Below are 24,489 nucleotides of genomic sequence, written 5' to 3' on the forward strand. Positions count from 1 at the left end.
AGAGCAAGGAAAGTCAGAGACAGTGCCAGAGATTAAACTTCTAGAATTTCACACACCCTCCCTTATTAATTCTATAATTTAAAAATTATATAGATTGCACTGCCATAATCTAAGAATTACCATTTACCCAATATGCAATCAGAGTGCACATTACTAAAATAATTGCTTGAGTTATTAAATGCTTACAATAATTCAGAAATGGAACCCTTTCTTCCAGCTGGGGTTGAGGTGGATTTTAGGGAAGGCAACAGGGAACAAGTTGTGTTTAAGCTGGGTCTTGAAGGGTGGACAGGAATTGGTTCCGCGAATACTTTTCAGAGGCAGGGAACAGAAAAGATGATGTGACCGAAGTCAACGTCACACTTTTTTTCAATAAATATGTATCAATATCCACTGTGTGCCATACACTGTGCCAAGTCACAGAGATATGAAGATTAATTTGGCTTCCCAGGCTTCTGTTAATATAGCCCCCAATTTTTCTACACATTCCATTACTGGTTTGCCACATTTATCAGGCCCTTCTTGGCCACATTTCTGTGTGGTCAGTTTTTCCCTTGAATTCTATTGTGTGTGATGCTATTGGTTGATTGATTGAAATGGAGTTTTGCTCTTGTTGCCCAGGCTGAAGTGCAGTGGCACAATCTCAGCTCACTGCAACCTCCACCTCCCAGGTTCAAGCGATTCTCCTGCCTCGGCTTCCCGACTAGCTAGGATTACAGGCGCACACCACCACGCTCAGCTAATTTTTTGTATTTTCAGTAGAGATGGGTTTTCATCATGTTGGCCAGGCTGGTCTTGAACTCCTGACCTCAGGTGATCCACCAGCCTCGGCCTCTCAAAGTGTAGGGATTACAGGCGTGAGCCACTGCACCTGGCCACGTGATGCTTTTTTTTTCACTCCTTAGTTATACCACTTTTCCATTTATCCTAGTGCATTTTATGTAAGTTTTTAAATTTTTAATTTTTGTGGGTACATAGTAGGTGTACATATTTGTGGGGTACATGATATGTTTTGATACATGCATGCAATGTGAAATAATCACATCATGGAGAATGGGGTATCCATCCCCTCAAGCATTTATCCTTTGTGTCAGAAACAATCCAATTACTTTAGTGCATTTTAACCTGCTATTGACGACCGTTTCTCTAATTTATCGAGGTAGCTTGAATTTTGATCTTCTATATACTTGGCAGGTCCATCTTCTTGGGGATATATGTAATGTTTATAAAGACACTCCTTCTACTGTCCAGTCCCATATCTCAATACCCTTCCATGCCAATATATAGTGAAGGTTGAAAGAAAGATAAGAAATAAAGCCCCAAAACCCCAGGTTACGAAAGCCTGCTATATCTGTATTGGCCACAGTTTTGTAAACTGAACTTGCAATGATGTTTCTTAAATGACAACCACAACTGCTACCAACAGAAACTGAGTGCCTACCACATGTAGAAACAGTATGCATGATGCATTGCCCCTGATCTTGAGAGGTTTAGTCTAGATGGGGAGGTAATTAGACAATGCACATATTCTGTTTGGTAGGAGAATTTTCCACTCATCTTCCCAATGGAGTAAGAGAGAACAAAATGTGGGAACAGAGGAATTATCTCCTCTTCCCTGTCCTCTTACGGCTATGTTCACAAGGAAGAAGGAGATATTAACCTGATTGGTCAAAGCCCAGGCAAAAGGAAAAGATTTTTTATTTTATTTTTTATTTTTATTTTTTGAGATGGAGTCTTGCTCTGTCACCAGGCTGGAGTCCAGTGGCACAATCTTGGCTCACTGCAACCTCCACCTCCTGGGTTCAAGCAATTCTCCTGCCTCAGCCTCCAGAGTAACTGGGACTACAGGTTTGTGCCACCAGGTGCAGTTAATTTTTTGTATTTTTAGTAGAGATGGGGTTTCACCATGTTGGCCAGGATTGTCTCCAACTCCTGACCTCGTGATCTGCCTGCCTTGGCCTCTCAAAGTGTTGGGATTACAGGTGTGAGCCACTGCACCTGGCCGATTTTTTTTTTTTTTTTTTTTTTTTTTTTTTTTTGAGATGGAGTCTCATTCTGTTGCCCAGGCTGAAGTGCAGTGGCACAATCTCGGCTCATTGCAATGTCCGCCTCCTGGGTTCAAGCGATTCTCCCACCTCAGCCTCCCGAGTAGCTGGGATTACAGGTGCCCACCACCACAGCCGGCTAACTTCTGTATTTTTAGTAGAGACGGGGTTTCTCCATGTTGGCCAGGCTGGTCTCAAACTCCTGACCTCGTGATCTGCCCACCTCAGCCTCTTAAAGTGCGGGGATTACAGGCATGAGCCACTGCGCCCAGCCTAGATGTATTTTTTTATGTGCTCACACAACACTTTAAACCCCAAATGTGTGGGTCTCTTCTACAACAAGCAATTCTCCAATTCTTTTCATACACCAACTGGGTGTCCTACAATTCAATTCAATTCAATGCTGACACTATCTACTGGTGCTAGCATCAGATGCTACAAGTTAAGAGCTTGGTCCCATAAGACTGCCCTCACTTCAAATGCCAGTCACAAGTCTGGGCCTCCTGTGCTTCTGGCTAACTAGTTATAAATTGGGGCTTCCTATGACCCCCCTCCTTGGGTTCAATAGTTTGCTACAACAGCCAGGTGTGGTGGCTTACACCTGTAATCCTAGTGCCTTGGGAGGCTGAGGAAGAAGGACTGCTTGAGGCCAGAGTTTGAGGACAGCCAGGACAATATGGCAAGACCTCGTCTATACAAAAAAATTATTTTAAAAAATTAGCTGGGCGTGGTGGCACATGCCTATAGTCCCAGCTACTTGGGAGGCTGAGGCAGGAGGATCGCTTGAGCCCAGGAGGTTGAGGCTGCAGTGAGCTGTGATTGTGCCACTGCACTCCAACCTTGGTAACAGAGCTAGACCCTGTCTATAATATAAATTTTTAAAAAATTTGCTAGAACGGCTCACAGAAGTCAGGGAAATACTTCACTTATGTTTTCTGGTTTATCATAAAGGATACCATTTAGGAAGTGCCTTGGAAGAGATGCATAGGCAAAGTGTGGGGTGAGGAACATGGAACTTCCATGTCCTCTCCAGATGCACCACCGCCCAGCAACTGGATATAGTCACCAATCCAGAAGCTCTTGGAACCCTGTCCTTTAGGGTTTTTGTTTTTTTTGGAGACGGAGTCTCGCTCTGTCACCCAGGCTGGAGTGCGGTGGCGTGATCTCGGCTCACTGCAACCTCTGCCTCCTAGGTTTAAGCAATTCTCCTGCCTCAGCCTCCCGAGTAGCTGGGACTACAGACGTACAGACGCATGCTGCCATGCCCAGCTAATTTTTTGTATTTCAGTAGAAACAGGTTTCACCATGTTGCCCAGGCTGGTCTCAAACTCCTGAGCTCAGACAACCCACCTGCCTCAGCCTCCCGAAGTGCTAGGATTACAGGCATGAGCCACGGCGCCTGGCCTGTCCTTTAGGGTTTTTATGGAGGCTTCATTAAGTAGGAATGATTGATTACATCATTGGCCATTGGTGACCAACTTAACCTTCAACCCCTTTCCTCTCTCTAGAGGCTGGGTTGGGTGAATGGGTGGGGTTGAAAGTTCCAACTCTGTAATCACATGGTTGGTTCCTCTGGTAACCAGCTCATCTTTGGGAGATTTCCAAAAGTCACCTTACTAACATAAACTCAGGCGTGGTTGAAGGGGGCCTGTTAGGAATAACACAACTTTATCATTCTGGAGCTGTCTCAGGAGCCAGTGACTAAACCCAGTATCTCAGGAAAAGATGCTCCTATAGCTCCTATCACTTAGGAAATTACAAGGATTTTAGGAGATGTCGTCAGGAGCTGGGGACAGAGACCAAAATATATATCCCTTATTATATCACAATATCAAACCAGGATATTAATTAGTCCACACTAGTGGTTGGGGCCACTTTGTGCTAAAGGATCATTCCCCATTTCCTTCTTTTCTTTTTTTTTTTTTTTTTTTTTTTTTGAGACAGAGTCTCCCTCTGTTGCCCAGGCTGGAGTGCAATGGTGTGATCTTGGCTCACTGCAACCTCCGCCTCCTGGGTTCAAGCAATTCTCCTACCTCAGTCTCCCGAGTAGCTGGAACTATACAGGCGCCCACCACCGCGCCTGGCTAATTTTTTTTATTTTTAGTAGAGATGGGGTTTTCGCCACGTTGGCCAGGCTGGTCTCGAACTCCTAACCTCAAGTGATTCATCCGCCTCAGCCTCCCAAAGTGCTGGGATTACCGGCATGAGCCACTGTGCCTAGCTCTCATTTCCTTCTGAGTAGGCCCAGACCAGTCTTCTTTTAGCACACACTTGGATGAGTAAAGCTTTGCAGACCTGATCATCTTCCCCTCTCTTTCTGTAGGCATGCCTAAGCATATTGGTCCCAAAATTTACAGTGCAGGGAGGGTGGGGCAGGAAATTAGGAAGCATCGCTTCAGCCTTAAACCTAAGCCATGCAATTCGACTCCATCTTTTTGCAGAGCTCTGCTTTAGAGGTTGTTGGGTGCTAGCTCAGCTATGAATAAAATGATCCTCTGGTTTCTACTCCAATTTTTCTTGGATACAGTTCCCTTGGGAACCCTAAGGAGAGGAGGGATGATTAGCAGAGCAGGATTTGGCTATTTCTGGTCTTCAATTGTAGCAGACTGTATAGTTGGTCACAATTGTTCAAATTTTTGCTGCCTTTCCCAGGGAAGGATTATAGTTCCCTTACTTCATTGACATCAGGTGTGGCCAGGTGAACTTGGTCTGGCCAAGAAAATGTGACCTGACCATGTGTAAGTGCCAGGCACAAGTATTAAGAGCCAGCATGTGGTTCATCATAATCACTTTCCTTCTTCCATGAGAGACCAACATGTTCCAAATAAAGACTGCTCTGGGCTCGGTGCAGTGGCTCACGCCTGTAATCCTAACACTTTGGGAGGCAGAGGCAGGCAGATCACTTGAGGCAAGGAGTTCAAGATCAGCTTGGGCAACACACTGAGACCCCTATCTCTACAAAAAAAGAAAAACATTAGCTGGGCATGCTGGTATGCATCTGTAGTCCTACCCTCTCAGGAGGCTGAGGTGGGAGGATTGCTTGAGCCCAGGAGTTTGAGGCTGCAGTGAGCTCTGATTATACCATTGCACTTCAGCATGGGCAACAGAGCAAGATCCTGTCTCTGAAAAAAAAAAAAAATAGTAAAGACTGCTCTATCAGCCTGGGTCCTGACACAAAAACAACCTAGAGGATAGCTACACTGTCCTACCATGTATGAGTACATTTTCAGACATAAGACTTCACTGTTGTAAGCCCTCTTGGGATCACTTGTCACCACAGCCTAACCTAGCTTATCTTGACTGATACATTTACCATATTGTCATCTACATGAAGCACCATTGTTTATCCTCCCAACATCTATTCTCCCTTTTTTTTTTTTTTTTTTTTTGTTTTGAGATGGTGTCTTGCTCTGTGGCCCAGGCTGGAGTGCAGTGGTATAATCTCGGCTCGCTGCAACCTCCACCTCCTGGGTTCAAGTGATTCTTGTGCCTCAGCCTCCCGAGTAGCTGGGATCATAGGCATGCGCCACCATGCCTGGCTAGTTTTTTTGCATTTTTAGTAGAGACAGGGTTTCTCCATGTTGACCAGGCTGGTCTCCAACTCCTGACCTAAAGTGATCCGCCCACCTCGACCTCCCAAAGTGCTGGGATTACAGGCGTGAGCCACTGCACCCGGCCATCTATTCTCCTTTCAATCCTCCTAAAATACCTCCAATTTTTCCCCAGTTCATCCATCTGTACATGGCCATGTGCTTGGAGGAAGGGAGTCTAATTCCCAGCCCCAAGGAATGAACCATAATGAAATTAAGCCATTCATGATAGTTTCCTTCTCTTTGCTGGTAACTGGCTTAGACGTGGGCATATGAGACTGGAAAGTCGGCTTGAGGGCTTCTGAGAAAAGTTTTCCTTGCTGATGAAAAAAAGAGACACACAGGAAGAAATAGTCTTCTGCTTCTGCTGGACATTGTGCGTATGTGTACGTCACCTGGAATTGTGGCAGCCATTTTGTAGCTATGAGGGGCACTAGCCCAAGGCTGTCAGAGTGAAAATATGGAAAGAGTCTGGGTCACTGATGATGAGGCGGGCAGATCACTTGAGGTCAGGAGTTAGAGATCAGCCTGGCCACCATGGCAAAACCCTGCCTGTACTAAAAATAAAAAAATTAGCCAGGTGTGATGGCACATTCCTATAACCCCAGCTACTCGGGAGGCTGAGGCAAAAGAGTCAATTGAACTTGGCAGGCAGAGGTTGCAGTGAGCCAAGATCATGCCACTGCACTCCAGTCTGAACGACAGAGTGAGGCTCTGTCTCAAAAAAAAAAAAAGAATCCTAACCTACCTACCTCCAGGTTTCTTGTTATATGAGATAATTTATTTTCCTTTTTGTTTAAGACAGTTGAGCCTGGAGTGGAGGGGAAAATAATGAGTTTAGCCTAGGGACATCGAGGTGATGGCAGAACAGTATCCTTTTAAATCCTAAAGCTCAGGGAACATCAAGGTTAAATTTGAATTTGGGAGTCACCTATGGAGAAATATTCCATAAAGTAATACATCTTAGAAAGCAGACCTGTACCTGGAAAAGCTGCCTCTGTGCTTGAGGAATTCTGGTGGCATAAGAGAACATTGCACCTCCATGTGTAGTCATTTCCTAACTGGATATGCTACTGTCCCAGGTCTTTGTGTCCCATCTGGAGAAGGGGAGATCACAGAGGCGGTAGTGAGCTCCTGGTGAGGGAGTTCAGAGAAACTGATCACAACATCTGGATCCCATCCTCGGATTCTGCTCTTCTCAAGCCTGGCATTTATGGACCTCGATAGCCATTTACAGTTAACTTAAACATTCTAGTCTAGTGTGGATGGCTTTGAAAATGGGTTATAAGTAACTTTCAAATTCACTGACTCATATATCTTTTAGTAAATTATCGTCCCAGAAAATCAAGGTTCTGATTATCTTATAGACCTCCTACGGGTGATACTATAGAAGCCTTAAAGGAAGCATCACATTCTATGGGTGATACTATAGAAGCCAGGGTCAAAAAATATATAACATGAAATATCAAGGAAAAGGCCAATGTAGAACATAGAGGTTCTAGTGCCCAAGCTTAGGAAGTGTTAAACAAAAATTATGGGAGGCCATTGTTTTGGACTGAGCTTTTGCACTAGGCCACAACAGACCAGACCAAACCAAATCGAGTCCCTCCTGCTAAATGCCATATAATCAAACTTCAGATACATCCCACAACAGACCAGGTTTTCCTGAAAACAGGAGATTTCAGTTTACCTGTGTCAGAATAAGGAAGTCCCCTCTGCTTTAACCCTTACCAAAAAAGTAACCCAAAGTAGCCTGATGTTAAGCAATCAGCTCTTCTTCCATTGCTCTATTTCCTTGTTCCCCTCTTTTAAAACCCACTCTTCTGCCATTGCGCAGTGAAAGCTTTCATTCTGTTCTGTGGAATGGAGGCTACCCCAATTCACGAATCTCAAAGGCCAATTCAATCTATAACTAAATTGGTTGTAATTTTGTCTTTTGCCATAAGATAGTTTTGAAAAGTTACTAATTCATAGGGCACTATTGTTACTTTAAGAACATACATTCATAGAAGCGGGGAGGAGATATTTTGCAACATCAAAATATTTACTTAAGATTGCTTGAAAAATAATTTTTGAAATTCCATTATACAGAACTTTCCTACAGGCTCATCTTAGTGAGTTCATGCACACACCTGCACAATATTTACAGAGAAGCCTGTGTCTTCCCTGAGACAACTTACCCCATTTCTAAGTTGCCATTGCTGGGTCTACCTTGAAACTACTCTTGCTTCCCTAAGCCAAAAAAGAAAAAGAAAAAAAGACATATTTTAATGAACTGGAAGAGCAAATGCAGTCTCCAAAGATGGCTAACTTCAATCCTGCAGTTATTTAGAAAGGAAAATCTGGCTTCAAACACTATTGTCTGCAGGCAGGGTTTGCAATTGGCCAGGACCAAGGACAGTGTTTAAAGATGACTCAGTTGTATGGCCTGGGGAGAGGGGGAGTGGTGAAGGGAGACCAGCCAGAAGTCCTTCTAACTGGAAAGGATGCTAGGTCAATTTTTTATGACCTCGAGGCTGTGAAGGCTCAGACCTGCTGCAACCTAGGAGGGGGTGTCCAGTGTAAGAAAATCTGAGACCCCAGGAAATGCACTTTCAAATTATCTGAATAGGAGGTGGGTAAGACTCAACTTCCCCCTCTCCTACATCCTCCTCCACCCCCGTGGGGCTTCGGGCTAGGATTTCGGCAGAGAAATCCCTCTCCTTCCAATGCTTTAGGGTCCAACTGGGGACCTAGCCGTGTGACCTTCGCCATGCCCCGGAATCTCCTTTGGGACGTCCCCGAGGCCCTCCCTGTCCGGGGCTCAGCAAGCGTCCGCCCGTGTCCCAGCCCCCGAAGGCTCGGGATCGCCTTGGAGACGCATCCGCTGCCCACTGCGCATCGCTGGCCAGTCAGCTCGGAAACCCTCCGAGCCGCACAGGGCCGCCGCCCCGGCCCCTCCTGCTCCGGCTGTCCCACCCCAGCCCGCAGCGCCACGCCCACCGGGGGGTCCGGGGCCTGCCGGGGCTGCCGTCCTCCGCCTCGCCTGCGCCCGCCGGCGGCTCGCTCCCCGGAACCCCGGAAGCCCGGGTCCTTTTCTCCGCCGCCGCAGGCCCCCGACCCGCCGTCCTTCCCCGGCACCGCCCGCCAGGGCCGCCTCTGCAGCCGCCAGCGCCCGCCGCCGCGCGCTGATTGGCTGGCGGGGCCGGCGGCGGCGCTGAGTGGCCGGGCGGATTCGCTGGGTCAGGGCTGCAGAGGCGCCTGGCGCACCCGCGGGAGCGGAGCCGTGGCGCGCTCGCCCCGGACGCCGGCCGCCCCTCCGCTCGCCCTGCTGAGCGAGCGGCCCGGGGCGCCGAGGGGTCCGCGCCGCGCGGGGCGCACCGCCCTGGCCGCCATGTGCTCCCAGCTCTGGTTCCTGACGGACCGGCGCATCCGCGAGGACTACCCGCAGGTGCAGATCCTGCGCGCCCTCCGGCAGCGCTGCTCCGAGCAGGACGTGCGCTTCCGGGCGGTGCTCATGGACCAGATCGCCGTCACCATCGTCGGCGGCCACCTCGGTGAGCGAGGCGGGCCCCGGGAGGGCAGGGAGGCGCGCCGGGGTCCACGACAGTCGGCCGGGTGGGCACGCTCGCCGGGCCTCCCGCAGCAGAGTCTCCTTCGGGCCCGCACACCAGCCGCACTCCCGCTGCGAGACCTCTTGGGGTTGGAAAGCCGCTAACCTTCATAGCGTCTTTAACCACCACCACCTGCCCCGAGGCCAAGATTCGAGAACGCGATTTAATTTACTTAGGGGATTTCATTTTGTGAGAAACCCAAATTCACCTGAAGCCGCCCGGGTGTCCGAGGAAAATCAGGCTGTTAAACCCCAAATTTGCAAATCCTGCTCGCATCAATACCTTGACAGTTTAGACTCTGAGGTTTCTAGAAATCCACACCAGATTTACAAAATTACTATTAAGATGACTGTTATAAAAAAGTTTTTTAGGAGTGTGTGAGCATCAGTAATGTGCACCACATAGAATATTATTTCCAAACTAGAAAGCCACATATGGGGGAAATCTGAGAAAGATTGGAGTGACTTCTCGAGTGCAAAGTGGGAGTGTAGACCTTTGATGGGTTTAACTCATCCTTCTCCCTAGCAGCGTTGAATTCTGATTCCAGAAGAGCCGGGATTTCAGGTTCAGACAGTTCTGGCCTCACTGATCACCCCACTGCTGTGTTCAGGAGACTTTTGTGGGTAAGACATGGTTGCCGTCTGTGAGTTTGACCTCAAAAGGTTAATTATTTTTTCGTATATCCTTAATACAGGCCTCTCTGATTTAGGAATCCCTGACGCAGAAAACTCCCTCTGGCTTGCTGTTTGAGTGTCTCTGGGGCTCCACTGGAAGCATCCAACCATTTCAGGGAGTCCAGGACTCAAAAGGATTTGTGCCCAGTTCAGGGTGCATCTTGGGATACTGTCTGCATTATTTCAACAATTATTAATGGTTAAATAAGCCCTTAATTTGTTACTTTGCTTTGGCAGGGGAAGGAATTTCAAATTCGGAAAGACTACTTACAAGTCAGATTTTGAATATGACCTGTTTCTGAGTGGAATATATCTGTTATAGATTTTTCATCCCTAAGTTTATCGAAGTCCCTCATACTTAATATCAGACTGTATATCCTGTTGGAGAAATATACCACAAACATTAGGTACCTTACATTTAATCTACAACGATGTCTATCAGATGCAACCGGTACCCTCTCTCTATCCTTGATTAATTAAAACTGTCACAGTTAATGTAGAACTAGATTTCTGAACAAGGAATCTGCAGATGTGGATTCCTATTACAGCTTTACAGTTAACAAGTATCTTGGCTTTGCTTTGGGCAAGCCACTTTTGTCTTTGAATCTCAGGATTCTTATTTATAGAAACTGGGGGTTAAGACTCCTCTCATTTTATGGGTTTCAGTGTCATATTTAAATTGTATAATCTGTTGTATTTCACCGACCTAGATTAAGTAGTTAACATGTACATCTTTCTACCCAGGATGAACTTTTTGCTTATTTATTTTACAATTTGTAAAGATGTCTCTTTTTCGAGATACAGTAGCCAAATGCCACATCACATTTAGGTTGTAGAACCATCACAAATTCAGTAAGAGCAAGAAAATGCTCTGTATCTAAAACCTCATTTTAAAGAATCAGTCCTAGAAAAAGATAAAATTAAATGCTAGTGCCACAGGAAACACTCAAACCCTTTTGTTTAGTGTCTTAAATGTTAATAGAATTCATGTTTGAAAATAATCTATTCACAAACCAGGAGTTCGTTTTTTTTGTTTTTTGTTTTGTTTTGTTTTGTTTGTTTTTGAGACAGAGTTTTGGGTCTTGTTGCCCAGTCTGGAATGTAATGGCACCATCTTGGCTCATGTAGCCTCCACCTCCCGGGTTCAAGCAATTCTTCTGTCTCAGCCTCCTGAGTAGCTGGGATTACAGGCATGTGCCACCACGCCTGGCTAATTTTTTTTTTTTTTTTTTTTTTTAAGTAGAGACAGAGTTTCACCATGTTGGTCAGGCTGGTCTCAAACTCCTGACCTGAGGTGATCCAACTGCCTCGACCTCCTGAAGTGCTGGGATTACAGGCGTGAGCCACTGCGCCCGGCCCGTTCTTTTTAACTACAGGAAAATCTACACAGCTCTTTGCCTGATCAGTGGAGAAATTGAAGACAGGTATTTTTTGATGCAGTTTTAATTTCTGTTAATTCCGAGGTAGCCCACACAAATCACAAAACGTAGAACAAAACGATTAGATCACGAATTCTGCTGTCCAAAGCTGTCCAAAGATTTCTTATGGAAGCAGATTAAAGCACAAGTGAGTGCCATGAGAATGACCTTGTTGGCTTTGTCCAGTGCTATAATAGTGGCTAGAATAGTGCCTTGCACATAGTAGGCTCTCAATACATATTTTTTTTAATGAATCAGGATATGATCTCTGGTTCCCGGTTTCTTCTGTAGTCAAACTATAGAAAACCCTTGGTAATTTGCTGAGCCAGAGTATTTCTCGAAAAAAAAAATTCCAGAATTCAACTTGCTTTGAAATACAGAAATATGTAGTTATGATGATGCTGATATTATTTACCATTTGAGAACTATAGAATGTAAGAGCTGGGAAGGATTTTCAGATCATCCATTCTAATTCCTTCATTTTACAAAGAAGAACCTGAGTCTCTAAAAGGTGAAGTGACTTTCTCAATGCCATCCAGCTAGTTAACAGCAAACCTAAAGTTAAAAAACCTGGTCTTCTAATTTCTAGCCCAGGGATATAGAATAAGCTTCCTTTAGGATGTCTGTAGCCTATAGTACCTTTCTCGGTAGATGTGGAATTGAACTGAATTGAGTTATGTTGAGGCTAGATAGTGACTTTGCACCGTAATTTTATAATTTAGGAAATTCAGGTATCACCTTTACAAAGCCTTTGTGCCTTCACTCCTTTCCGTTGCTTCTTTATGTTAGTGTAGGAATATGATGATGGAGTTGATTGGGGCAGGTATGGGCAGTGCCTCAGCCAATTGCTTAAATTCATTCCTGAGCTTTTCTCCCTGGAGGCTAGTGGGAGCCCAAATCCAGGGCTTAGAGTTTCAGGTTATATCTGGAAATAAGATTCAGACAAGAGATTACAAGTTTTCATGATTATTATTTTTAATCTAGTAATCTGAGTGGGGAGACAGTGGGGAGAGGAAAATGATCTTTTAGTGACTGAAGCAATCCTGTAGAAAACAGCCTCCCTTCACTTTTTGCTGGGTGTAGCATTATATGAAAATCATACCCATCTCCGTTTCCTTTTTAGAAACTGCAAGTTCTTCATTCATTTCACAAATACGTACTAAATATTCTCAACCCTAGGGATAAAGTGATGAATGTGACACCAGAATGCACATAATAATAATGGACATAGACATATATATGTATATCTACATCTATATATATATATAGTGTTTATTCTGTGCCGGGCATAGGTTTAGCTTCTTTTTACCTATTAGCTCTTCTAAATGCGAATAAGGATATATGGGAATATAGCACTGGCTGAGAGTTAGGACCAATACTCAGTAATTCTGGTCTAAACACTTTGTCTCCTCTCTTCCACTTTATCCCTTGCATCAGTCTACACTGATTTCACCATGCCTCTCTGTGACTCCATACCTTGCACTAAAATTCCCTCTGCCTCAGATGCCCACTGTTCCCTCCCACATGCTTCACCTTTTTTCATCCTTCAAATCCAGCACAAGTCACTTATCTCTAAAAAGGCTTGCTTGAGCTCCTTTCTCTGTCCCCAAGTAGTCCCTCTTTTCCATCTGCTGCCAAATAGCTTTGTCCATACCTTTTAAAATAGCACTCATCATATTTTGCTATAATTTGTCTATTTATACAGTTTCTATCCCCCCTCCCTCTGAAGAACCAGGATTCCTCAAATGTGTGCTTCAAAACTGGTACATAGTAGGCCTTCAGTTAATGTTTGTTGGGATGACTGAATGAAATGTCTTAAAAGCTAATTTGAAGTATGTGAGACTTTTACTGCAATGAGCTAAGGAGCTTCTGTGTGGGGGAGATCATGAGGGAATGTGTAAATGAGGACAGATTCACTAGGAAGAATTAAGTTCTTTGCCCACCCACAGGTCTATATGATTAATTGGCTCAAGAAACAAGTATAGTCACAAACTCAGGGACAGATACCCACCAAGACATATAAAATGAGTCTGACCTGGAAATGAGGTTGTGTTACTGTTTGTCTCTTAGGAGCAGGATGATTCAGCATTCCTTCCCTTACATTTAGAGCTAAAACGTTGGTAGCTAAATGACAAATTCTAGGTCAGATTCTTTAAATCAAAGTGTTCTTGGATCCTTTTACTTGGTTCTTTGTAGTAATCAGGTGAGTCAGATTTAAAAGGGTTGGGAAGGGGTGGATTCTGACTACATTTGTATAAGGAAATGGTCTTACCTCAGACCACTAAAAGGCAACAGAAGGCTCACAGAGAAAGGATGGACTCCTATCACTGTGCAAGAAGACACTGGCAGGAAAGAGTACCATGCTAACTTTTGTGCAGAAAACTTGATCTTTAACTTCAGTTCCTGCTAAAGTCTTGTGCCTGACATCTTATAATCCAAATGATACCACCGTACAACACTCGTGGAAAGAAAGGTCAGGGAATGAGTACAAGCACCTACCATATATTTCCAAATAGACGTGAGTGCTGCATGGATCTGCTTTACCCCTTGGGTCCACATTTATATCTGTAGGCTGACCACAAGGGCTGAGAGCGGGATGGATGTTTAGTTTACGTTTCTAACAGTTTTTATGGATACCCCATGAACTATGTTAGGAAGAGTTTTAGAACCAGTGGATGAGATCCTTCATGGATCTCAAAGCCCTACTCCTAGATTTCCTTTCCTTTCTTTCTTTTTTTTTTTGAGATGGAGTCTCACTGTGTCGTCCAGGCTGGAGTGCAGTGGTGCGATCTCGGCTCACTGCAACCTCTGCCTCCCGGGTTCGTGCAGTTCTCCTGCCTCAGCCTCCTGAGTTTCTGGGACTATAGGCATGTGCTACCATACCGGGCTAATGTTTTTTATTTTTAGTAGAGATGGGGTTTCACCATGTTGGCCAGGCTGGTCTCAAACTCCTGACCTCAGGTGATCTGCCCACCTCAGCCTCCGAAAGTGCTGGGATTACAGGCGTGAGCCACCGAGCCTGGCCCCTACTCCTAGATTTCTGAACCACCTGTTGCCGCTACCAGAGCACTTCCACCAAATTTGTTGGGCCTGCTTGGTGGAAGGGAGTACAGCCATCATTCAGAGATGTTTGTGTCGTCTCCACCCATCCACACCTCACCTCCTTGCCACTCTCCTCACTAGCAGGGAGGACACTGCATCTGCATATGTCAGTGCTAGCCTCACCTCACTCCAGCCACTTCCCTGGCCACTTTACCCATTGTCCCGAGAAACAATTATAATTTGGATTATAATTGTTTTTTAGTTATAATTGGGTTTATATTGTTTTAACACAAACCTACAACATGTTCTGAAAAATTTTTTATAGAGACCCTGTCTCTATAAAAATAAAAAATTAGGGGGGGTGCAGTGGCAGGCGCTTGTAATCCCAGCACTTTGGGAGGCCGAGGCAGGTGGATCACTTGAGGTCAGGAGTTCAAGATGGGGTAAAACCCCGTCTCTACTAAAAAAAAAAAAAAAATGACCCAGGCTTGGCGGCATGCGCCTGTAAATGCAGCTACTTGGGAGGCTGAGGCAGGAGAATCACTTGAACCTGGGAGGCGGAGGTTGCAGTGAGCTGAGATTGTGCCACTGCCCTCTACCCTGGGCGACACAGTGAGACTCCATCTCAAACAAATAAATAAATAAATATTAGCCAGGCATGGTGGAATGCACCTGTAATCTCAGCTACTCAGGAGGCTGAGGCAGGAGAATCACTTGAACCTGGGAGGCAGAGGTTGCAGTGAGCCAAGATTGAGGCACTGCCCTCCAGCCTGGGTGACACAGTGAGACTCCATCTCAAAAAATAAAAAATAAATTAGCCAGTCATGGTGGAATGCACCTGTAGTCCCAGCTACTTAGGAGGCTGAGGCAGGAGGATCCCGTGATAGTGCCACTGCTCTCCAGCCTGGGCAATAGAGCGAGACCCTGTTTCAAAAAAAAAAAAAAAAAAAAAAACGTAACTCCAGATTCCACCATGAGAAAGTGATAAATTTAGATTACTTTGTGTTGAGGAACTAACAGGAATACTGATTCTTCATTCCTGTAACTCTGTTGTTAATACTTTAGTATACTTTTTGTGTCTTAATCTTTGCAACAATCCTATACATTCATTTATTTCATTTAATAAATATTTATTGAGTGCCCACTCTGTGCCAGGCATTGTGCTAGGCAGTAGAGATAAAATGGAGAGTGGGAACAGAGGCAGGCTTCACGCTCATTATTATGATTTTTTTTCATTTTTTTAATCCTGTCAACAGATATCTATTGATGGCCTACTGTGTATAAGGTACTGTTTCTAGGCACCAGAATAAAGTAGACAGAAATCTGTGCCTCTCAAGTAGATTACATTCTAGATGGGGAAAATAGAATGTAAACAAGGTAATAAAAAGTATAGTATATTGGTGAAAAGAGCTAAGCAAGAAAAAAAAGAACGTTTCTGGAGGTAAGAGAGGGGATTGCAATTTTAGATAGGGTGGCCGGGGTGGTCCTCACCCAGATGGTATCCATGTAAAGATCTGAAGGAAGTAAGGACACAAGCCGTTTAGATATCTGGAAGTAGAGTAGTTTAGGCAACAGGGAATAGCAGGGGGGCCAGCGTGGCACAGCAGAGTGAGCCAAGGGATAAGTATTGGGAGAGGAGGTCAGAGAGGGGAGTGGGGGAGGAAGCAGATACACAGGGCCTGGTGGGTCACTGAGGGACTTTTGCTTTTACTCTGGATGAGCTGGGAATCCACTAAAGGATTTTTTTTTTTTTTTTTGAGATGGAATCTTACCTGTTGTCCAGGCTGGAGTACAGTGGTGCGATCTCAGCTCACTGCAACCTCTGCCTCCTGAGTTCAAGCAATTCTCCTGCCTCAGCCTCCCTAGTAGCTTGGATTACAAGCACACACCACTACACCCAGCTAATTTTTGTATTTTTGGTAAAGACAGGGTTTTGCCATGTTGTTCAGGCTGGTCTTGAACTGCTGGCCTCAAGTCATTCACCTATCTCGGCCTCCCAAACTGCTGGGATTACAGGCATGAGCCACTGTGCCTGGCCCACTGAAAGCTTTTTTCTTGGAGATAGAATCTTGCTCTGTTGCCCAGGTTGGATTGCAGTGGCACGTTCTCGGCTCACTGCAACTTCTGCCTCCCGGGTTCAAGTAGTTCTCTGCCTCAGCCTCCCAAGTAGCTGGGATTACAGGCACATGCCACCATACCAGCTAATTTTTGTATTTTTAGTAGAGATGGGGTTTCACCATCTTGGCCAGGCTAGTCTTGAACTGACCTCGTGATCCACCCACCTTGGCCTCCCAAAGTGCTGGGATTACAGGCGTGAGCCACCGTGTCTGGCCTCCACTGAAAGCTTTTGACCAGAGAAATGATATGATCTGCCTAATGGGTCACGGAGTCATTCTGGCTACCAGGTTGAGAGCAGACTAGAGGGACCAAGGACAGAAGTAGGGAGGTTGCTTGGGAGGTTATTGCTACAATTCAGGTGAGAAGAGATTGTTGGGCTAGCATGATTTCAAGGGAGATGGTGAAAAGTGACTGAGTTTGGGCATATTTTGAAGACAAAGTGGTCAGGATTTGACTACGGGATCAGGTATTGGGTGTTCAGGAAAGACTAGTCAAGGAGGACTCCAAAGTGTTTGGCCTGAGCAGCTGGAAGAATAAAATATGTTATTTGCTGATATGGAAAGGAAGACAGGTATAAGTTTGGGCAGGTGATGAATATCGGAACTCAGTGTGAGTTGCACATTAAACATCCAAGGGGATATGTCAGGTAACCATTTATGGAAAGATTGGGATTCAGGAGAAAAGCTTAGCCTGGAGATATCAACGTAGGAGCACCTTTACACACCTATCAAGAGAGTAACTATAGATAGAGAAGGGTTCAGAGATTGAGCTCCAGTGCTTAGTGGGCAGAGTGAGTAGGAGAAACTAGCAAAGAATCCTGAGTAAAAGAAAAATGAAACCCAGGAGAGTGGATGTCTTGTAAGCTAAGTGGAGAAAGTCGTTCAAGAAGGAAGATGTGATCAGATCATGTCAAATGTTGCTGGTAGGTCGGGCACAGTGACTCTTGCCTGTAATCCCAGCACTTTGGGAGGCCGAGGTGGGTGAATCACTTGAGGTCAGGAGTTCGAGACCAGCCTGGCCAACATGGTGAAACCCCGTCTCTACTAAAAATAAAAAAATTTAGCTGGGTGTGGTGGTGTGCGCCCGTAATCCCAGCCACTCTGGAGGCTGAGGTGGGAGAATCGCTAGAACCTGGGAGGCAGAGGTTGCAGTGAGCAGAGATCGTGCCACTGCACTCAAGCCTGGGTGACAGAGCGAGACTCCATCTCAAAAAAAAAAAAAATGTTGCTGGTAGATGAAGTCGGATGAGGAATGATAATTGATTTAGCAATGTGCGTGTAGCATTAGCAACCCCAATAAGAGCAGTTTCAGGTAAGTGGCAGAAAAGAGTGAATATAAACAGTCTTAAGAGTTTTGTTGTAAAGGGAAGGTGAAAAACAGGATGATAGCCCAAAGGGAGACAGGATTGAGAGGATTTTCTTTTCCTTTTTTTTTTTGAGATGGAGTATCGCTCAGTCATCCAGGTTGGAATGCAGTGGTGCGATCTTGACTCACTGCAACCTCTGCCTCCTGGGTTCAAGTGATTCTCCTGCCTCAGCCTCTTGAGTAGCTGGGACTACAGGCACATGCCACCACACTCGGCTATTTTCTATATTTCTAGTAGAGATGGGGTTTTACCATGCTAACCAGGCTGGTCTCGAACTTCTGAACTCAAGTGATTTGCCTGCCTCAGCCTCCCAAAGTGCTGGGATTACAGGCGTGAGCCACTGTGCCCAGCTGAGAGGCTTTTCATAAAGAAGGGATAAATAACGTACGTTTGTATGCTGTTGTGAATGATCTAATACAGCAGGAGAAATTGGTGATGTAGGAGAGACAGGCAAATGGCAGGAGCAGTGCTTTAAGTGGCTGAGAAGGGCTGGGATATACTGCGTATTTGGAGGGATTGGTCTAAGCTAAGAGTAAGGACAGTTCAGCCGTTATAAGAGCAGAGAAGGTAATCTATATGTCACAGGTGCAGGTGGTTGGGTAGATGTGATAGTGGGAACTTACAGAGAAGGTCTTTTCTGATTGCTTCAGTTTTTCACATTGAGATAGGAAGAATGAGAAGATGGGACAAAGTAATAAAAGTGTAAGATAAGAAGAGAAAGTGTGAAATAGTGTTGAGGTTGAGTGAAGGGACTAGGGACATATAATGATTGCCAGACATTAAGGGTGCCCTTGAGACAAGTCAGCAGGTTTGTGTATTTTCTCTAGGTATGTTTCATTACAAAGGAGGGACATGAAGTAAAGGGTTGGATCGGTCTGGCCGGAGTTGTGGTTTACCTAAACAATAAGTGGGTGCAAGGATTTGAGGGTATATGCAGGAAGTGATCATGGTGCTTGATTATGGAGTTTGAATAGGATAAGAAGGGAAGTTGAGGATATGAACGGAGGGACAGTGAAAAGATGGTGGTACCCGTGGATGGTAGCTTCTTGTGAGGTCAATGCATAGCTGGGTCAAGGTATAGTACTAGAATAAGCAAGCTGGAAAGATAGGAGTAGTGGTTGGAGATTAGAATAAGGATGCTTGCACAAAGTCTAGAATGTAACCAGGAGTGGTAGCTGAGGTGGGATGGTGGAGAAGATCCTTGGAGAAAAGGAGGTCAAGACATTGAGAGTCCTTGGCCTTGAAAGATTCTTCATAGGGACATGGAAATCACCAATATTTCTGACAGTGAGAGTAAGGAGCTAAAGCTTCAAGACCAGAGGGAGTGACCTGGGCTCTGTAGACGACTTGCACAAGAAGGGGTGATGTGTGGCCTGATGAGATTCGGGCTGGGTATTTTAGGGAGGAGAGAAGGCAGAATGGTCTTCTAATTGCAATCAGGAGCCAGGAGGATATCTAGGCCCAGTAATCTGTGGCGAGAGGGGAGAAAACAGCCACAACTTAGAGGGCTGTTGGGGAAGCGGTGTCATTGGCGAGAGACAGGGTGCAGCTGGACTCATAAAAAGAAGGAAAGTGAAGGGAAGGCACATGGAAAAGGTTGAGGATAAGGGAATTTTCTGTCCATTGAGTTTCAGAGGGCAGAGTGGAGATGGGAAGAGGTGGAGGGTGGAATGAGAAAAGGCAGTGTCAGAGCCATATGGGGTATAGAGTCCAGGGAAATGATGTGGCCTCAGAGACTGAGACTTGAGTGACTGATAAGAACAGAGGAGAAGGACTTGCTGAGCTTTGTCTTCATAGCTGAAGAAAGATCATGTTGTGAGATGGCGAGGGAGACGAGGGAGGAAGGTTTGCCAGGTTCTGGGGCCCTTCCATTTTATAGAAGAGGAGACAGACCCAGAGAGATTTTTGTGTCTTGCCAAGCTAAATGAGAGCAGCTAAATAAATCAGGTCTCTGACTTGAAGGCCAATACTGTAATCCACTTTGCCAAATTCCCTTTCATCTCATGTTGTTTCAACTTCTTGAAGGGCCTTTCCAAGGAGTTACTTTAGCCTTAAGACATCTTGAACTCAGTGCCTATAAGATGCAATGTCTTACTATTTATTTGTTTGAGAGGTAGAGATTATGAATTTATTAGTTTTCCACATTTCTTCAGAGCTTAGAGGCACGAGGTGTCAACATTTCCTTTCTGAAACTTCCCTTGATTGTTCTCTCTCCCCAGGCAGAGATAATCGTCCTAACTGCTCCCTCCTCCTTTGCTCTCCCTGGACCCTGATGTAGGTCTGTTGGAGCACTTAGCACATTGTGTTATAATCAGTCTCCTCTCCCTCCCCCTGCTCAACAAGACCCAGGTGCTCTACACAGAACATTAACAGCATTAATAACAACTGTGTGTTGTCTGTCTTCTTAAATTCCAGAGATATTGTTTGTTTTACTCACACCTCTCAACTCCCATGCCCCGCCCTTAAGAAGACAGTGCTTGTTGCTTCCCTGTCAGTCCCTTTGGCTTTTACCATTTGATTGCACCAGGGCCCGGCTTCTGACTACCAGCACCTGCACCTGTTAGAGGGCTTTGTCTGGTACAGGATCCCATGTTGCCCACACATGTATGGCAAGCCGGAAGGGTCAGGAAATTAACACCATGCCCTTGGAGCAGCCTTAACCAAAAACTGAGTTGATGTATAAACACTTGAAATCGGCTGGGCATAGTGGCTCATACCCTGAGAGGTAGACATTATGAGTTTATGAAATCCCAGCACTTGGGAGGCTGAGGCAGACAGATCACCTGAGCTCAGAAGTTCGACACCAGCCTGGGCAATATGGTGAAAACCTGTCTCTACAAAAAATACAAAAATTAGCCAGGCATGGTGGCTCGTGCCTGTAGTCCCAGCTACTCAGGAAGCCGAGGCAGGAGAATCACTTGAGCCTGGGAGGCAGGGGTTACAGTGAGCCGAGATCGCACCATTGCACCCCAGCCTGGGTGACAGAGCAAGACCCTGTCTCAAAACAAAAACTTGAAATTGTCAACTCCCTGGCCTCTCAGGTGGAATAACTGAAGTGCATGTACTAAGCCATTTCCTAGAGTTCCTCAGCAGGATTCAGCTCTGGTTGCTGAGAGGTGGTAACTCCCTTGATAAAGTATGTTTTGTTTGCCTCATTCCCTTCTCTATGCCCCTCCCAACATTTCCTGAAATTACTATCCAAATAGACTACTTGCACTTAAATCCTTGTCTGAGTGAGCTTCTACAGAAACCAAACTAACACTAGGCTTGGCCCAAAGTAGGTGCTAAATAAATATTCACTGAATGCATATGTGAAACAATCAATGTGTTTCATGAGTGAAAAAAATGAATAAGTTGTGTCTCTATCTTTCTCTGTGAGGAGACTATAATCTCCTGGTAGGCAGAGACCGTCTAGTTCAACTTTGTATTCCTGCTTAGTAGTGTGTCTGAGTCACACCAACCAGTTCAATAAATGTTGAATTGAATTAAATCACCTCAAAATCACAGTTGGTGGAAAGAGAAAATGGCCACATAAATGTCTGTGGGTTTTAGTGAGTCTTTGGGCATTGTCACAGAGAACTTTAAAAGGGAAGGAGGAGGGGTGTGGCATCTACTTGTTAAGAATAAAAATAACTATTTTACGAGAAAATGCTGTGGGTGGAGTAGGAAGAAATAAGGGGAAAGGTGGAAACTGATGGAGGTGTGCCAAGTCATGTTTGGGTGACACGTCTTCCTCATAACACAAGATAATCTGAAGTGCTAAGTGGGTTATCCACTTTTAGTTATTTATTTATTTTTGAGACAAAGTCTCACTCTTGTCCCCCAGGCTGGAGTGCAATGGTGCGATCTTGGCTCACTGCAACCTCTGCCTCCTGGGTTCAAGCAATTCTCTTGCCTCAGCCTCCCAAGTAGCTGGGATTACAGGCGCCTGCCACCACGCCCAGCTAATTTTTGTATTTTAAGTAGAGACAGGGTTTTACCATTTTGGCCAGGCTGGTCTCGATCTCCTGACCTCAGGTGATTTGCCTGCCTCGGCCTTCCAAAGTGCTGGGATTACAGGCGTGAGCCACTGCGTCTGGCCTATTCACGTTATTTATATAGTTGATTCCTTTCTGGTAACTTTCAGAGTTTCACTGCCAGCCACTGTTACATGATCCTAAAAGCTACCGTAAGTGAGGTCCTTGTTTGCTGTCATGCTTTAGTATCCTGCCGTTTTCTTAATTTTTCTGCTTGTTTTGTACATGAAGGTTTTTTCTGGCATACCAGACATCCGTTTAGTGTTGAAGCTTTCTTTAGTGAATCCAAGGATGCACATGTGTGCACACATATGTGAGTGACATGCGTGCACAGGTTGGAGGGTGTCTCATTATGTGTCGGCTTTGTGTAAATGCAAAGACATTTATAATCAAATCTATCCAAGGATCTGTATTATAAGACACCTTTAAACGAGATAATGTGTGAAAGTTCTTAGCAAATTACCTAAAACACAATAGAGGCTCAGTAAAAATCTTGTCTGAATTCAAATCTGAACTACAACACCTTTTATTATCCATGCCTCTGCTTCCCTCTATTGGTTTGATGATTGAGAATGGTTAAGTTTTAGAACTCTGCTTTCCAATAAAGATTTATTTCTGAAGCTATTTCTCTTTATCATAAAGTGCATTTCTTCGCTATTGCACATACAAATGCGTAAGTCTAGTTATGAAGTTTTTTTTTTTGAGACGGAGTTTCGCTCTTGTTGCCCAGGCTGGAGTGCAATGACGTGATCTCGGCTCACTGCAGCCTCTGCCTCCTGGGTTCAAGTGATTCTCCTGCCTCAGCCTCCCAAGTAGCTGGGATTACAGGTGTGCACACCACCACACCCAGGTAATTTTTGTATTTTTAGTAGAGACAGGGTTTCACCATGTTGGCCAGACTGGTCTTAATCTCCTGACCTCAGGTGATCCACCTGCCTTGGCCTCCCAAAGTGCTGGGATTACAGGCGAGAGCCACTGTGCCCAGCCTAACCCAATATATGGGTTAGAAAAAACAGACTCTGTTCTTTGGGAAAAGTTATCCTGGTTTTCTATCTTGTTTTTAATACATTAAAATATTTTCAAATATAAATAGAGAATTCAAAAGGAAATCAGAACACAATTACCCGCAAAAGTAGATTATTCTTTTTTAGAATATAGAGAAAATATTGTTTTGGTTTCAAAAAGTTGGTTTTAACTGGGTTGGCAATTGGTCACTGTCCTAACTTGTTTGAGGTTTGATCTTTTTTCCACTAATATTTTATTGACCTATTTGGGGATAGAGTGGTTGTTTTAGTTTTTTTTTTAAGTGGTTTAAGGCCAAACATAATAAATCTCAAGCCCAACCTATCAGTCTAGGAGACCCCAAAATATTCCAGAAACAACTCAGCTGCCTCTCGCTCTCCCCAAGTTAAGGTGATACCCAAGAGCACTAGGGTACTCAATCACATGAAACCTCTTCTTGGAGGGCATGAGCCTCTGATTGTTGAGGGCTTTCCTTCTGTTGACTGGCAACCAAGCAGAGCCCTGTCCTTCCTGATATCCTGCATCAGCTCTTCGTTCCCTTGACTTGAGGTCCGTAGACTGCAGTGGAAATGTTAATGATCCTGGGAAAGGTGATACATTAAGCTCCATCCTGTATTAAGTTTGTTAGGTCCTTTCCAGAGAGGAGATGTTAATGGTGAGAGGGAGCGGAGATTACTTAAGTGGTTATAGGTCTCAAAATTTACAGACAGGTTTGCTGAGGGCCAGCGTTAAACCCAAATTGTCCTTGGCCATGGCTGTGTATAACTGTTGCTCCCACTGAAGCCACTATGAGCAGCTGCTTCTTGTCTACTACTACTAGAAATGTGATGGCAGTGGCAATGGGAAAGAGCAGGGGGCATGTGAAGTTGCCCATGGCAAGAATGTCAGAGCTAGCGCCGGGCGCGGTGGCTCATGCCTGTAATCCCAGCACTTTGGGAGGCCGAGGCGGGTGGATCACCTGAGGTCAAGAGACCAGCCTGGCCCACATGATGAAACCCTGTCTCTACTAAAAATACAAAAAAATCAGTCAGGCGTGGTTGCAGGCGCCTGTAATCCCAGCTACTTGGGAGGCTGAGGTGGGAGAATCACTTGAACCTGAGAGGTGGAGGTTGCAGTGAGCCGAGAACACGCCATTGCACTCCAGCCTGGGTGACAAGAGTGAAACTCCGTCTCAAAGAAAAGAAAAAAAGAATGTCAGAGCTGTGTAAATGGGCAAAGATTGTGATTAGTTTTGCAACTGCATCCCTAAACCTGTCACGTCCCTCTCTGCACAGGGCTGGATAGCCAGCATGCACAAGACCTGTCTAACTGCTTAGTAGAGCCTTTTGGGCTACACTTTAACCCATTCCATTCTTCATTTATTAAAGGCTTCAGTTGGAATGAGCCAGGCCCAAAGATTTACCTTTGGAGAAGAGAGATGAAGTCCTGGTAAGACTTCCTAGGTCTATGTGAATCTGCTCGTTGAGACTGAGTTGTCTCTGTCCACTTGTGGTTGGTATTTCCAGAAATGATTGAATTCTTTTCTTCCCATTTAGAAGTTTAACTGTTTGTCTGTGGTCTCATGTTGGGATTTGAAAGCCAGACGTTTTTGCTGCTTCTCGTTT

At 45.1% G+C, this 24,489-nt stretch overlaps 2 protein-coding genes across 2 annotated transcripts in view; one reads left to right on the plus strand and one right to left on the minus strand.

The window, feature by feature from the left end:
• FOXJ3 (forkhead box J3) overlaps window positions 1-6,718 on the minus strand; it is a 197,712-nt gene extending 190,994 nt beyond the window's left edge. Inside the window, exon 1 of the mRNA XM_030823607.1 lies at window positions 6,618-6,718. The gene's annotated coding sequence lies outside the window, so the exon portion shown is untranslated. The remainder of the gene's footprint in view (window positions 1-6,617) is intronic.
• A 2,153-nt stretch (window positions 6,719-8,871) lies between these two features.
• The window catches only part of RIMKLA (ribosomal modification protein rimK like family member A), a 37,898-nt gene continuing 22,280 nt past the window's right edge, over window positions 8,872-24,489 (plus strand). The window contains exon 1 of the mRNA XM_003273352.4: window positions 8,872-9,171. Coding sequence (XP_003273400.2) covers window positions 9,009-9,171 — 163 coding nt within the window. The 5' untranslated portion in view covers window positions 8,872-9,008. The remainder of the gene's footprint in view (window positions 9,172-24,489) is intronic.

This window comes from Nomascus leucogenys, chromosome 12 (genome assembly GCF_006542625.1).
Source record: "Nomascus leucogenys isolate Asia chromosome 12, Asia_NLE_v1, whole genome shotgun sequence".
Classification (NCBI taxonomy): Eukaryota; Metazoa; Chordata; class Mammalia; order Primates; family Hylobatidae; genus Nomascus; species Nomascus leucogenys.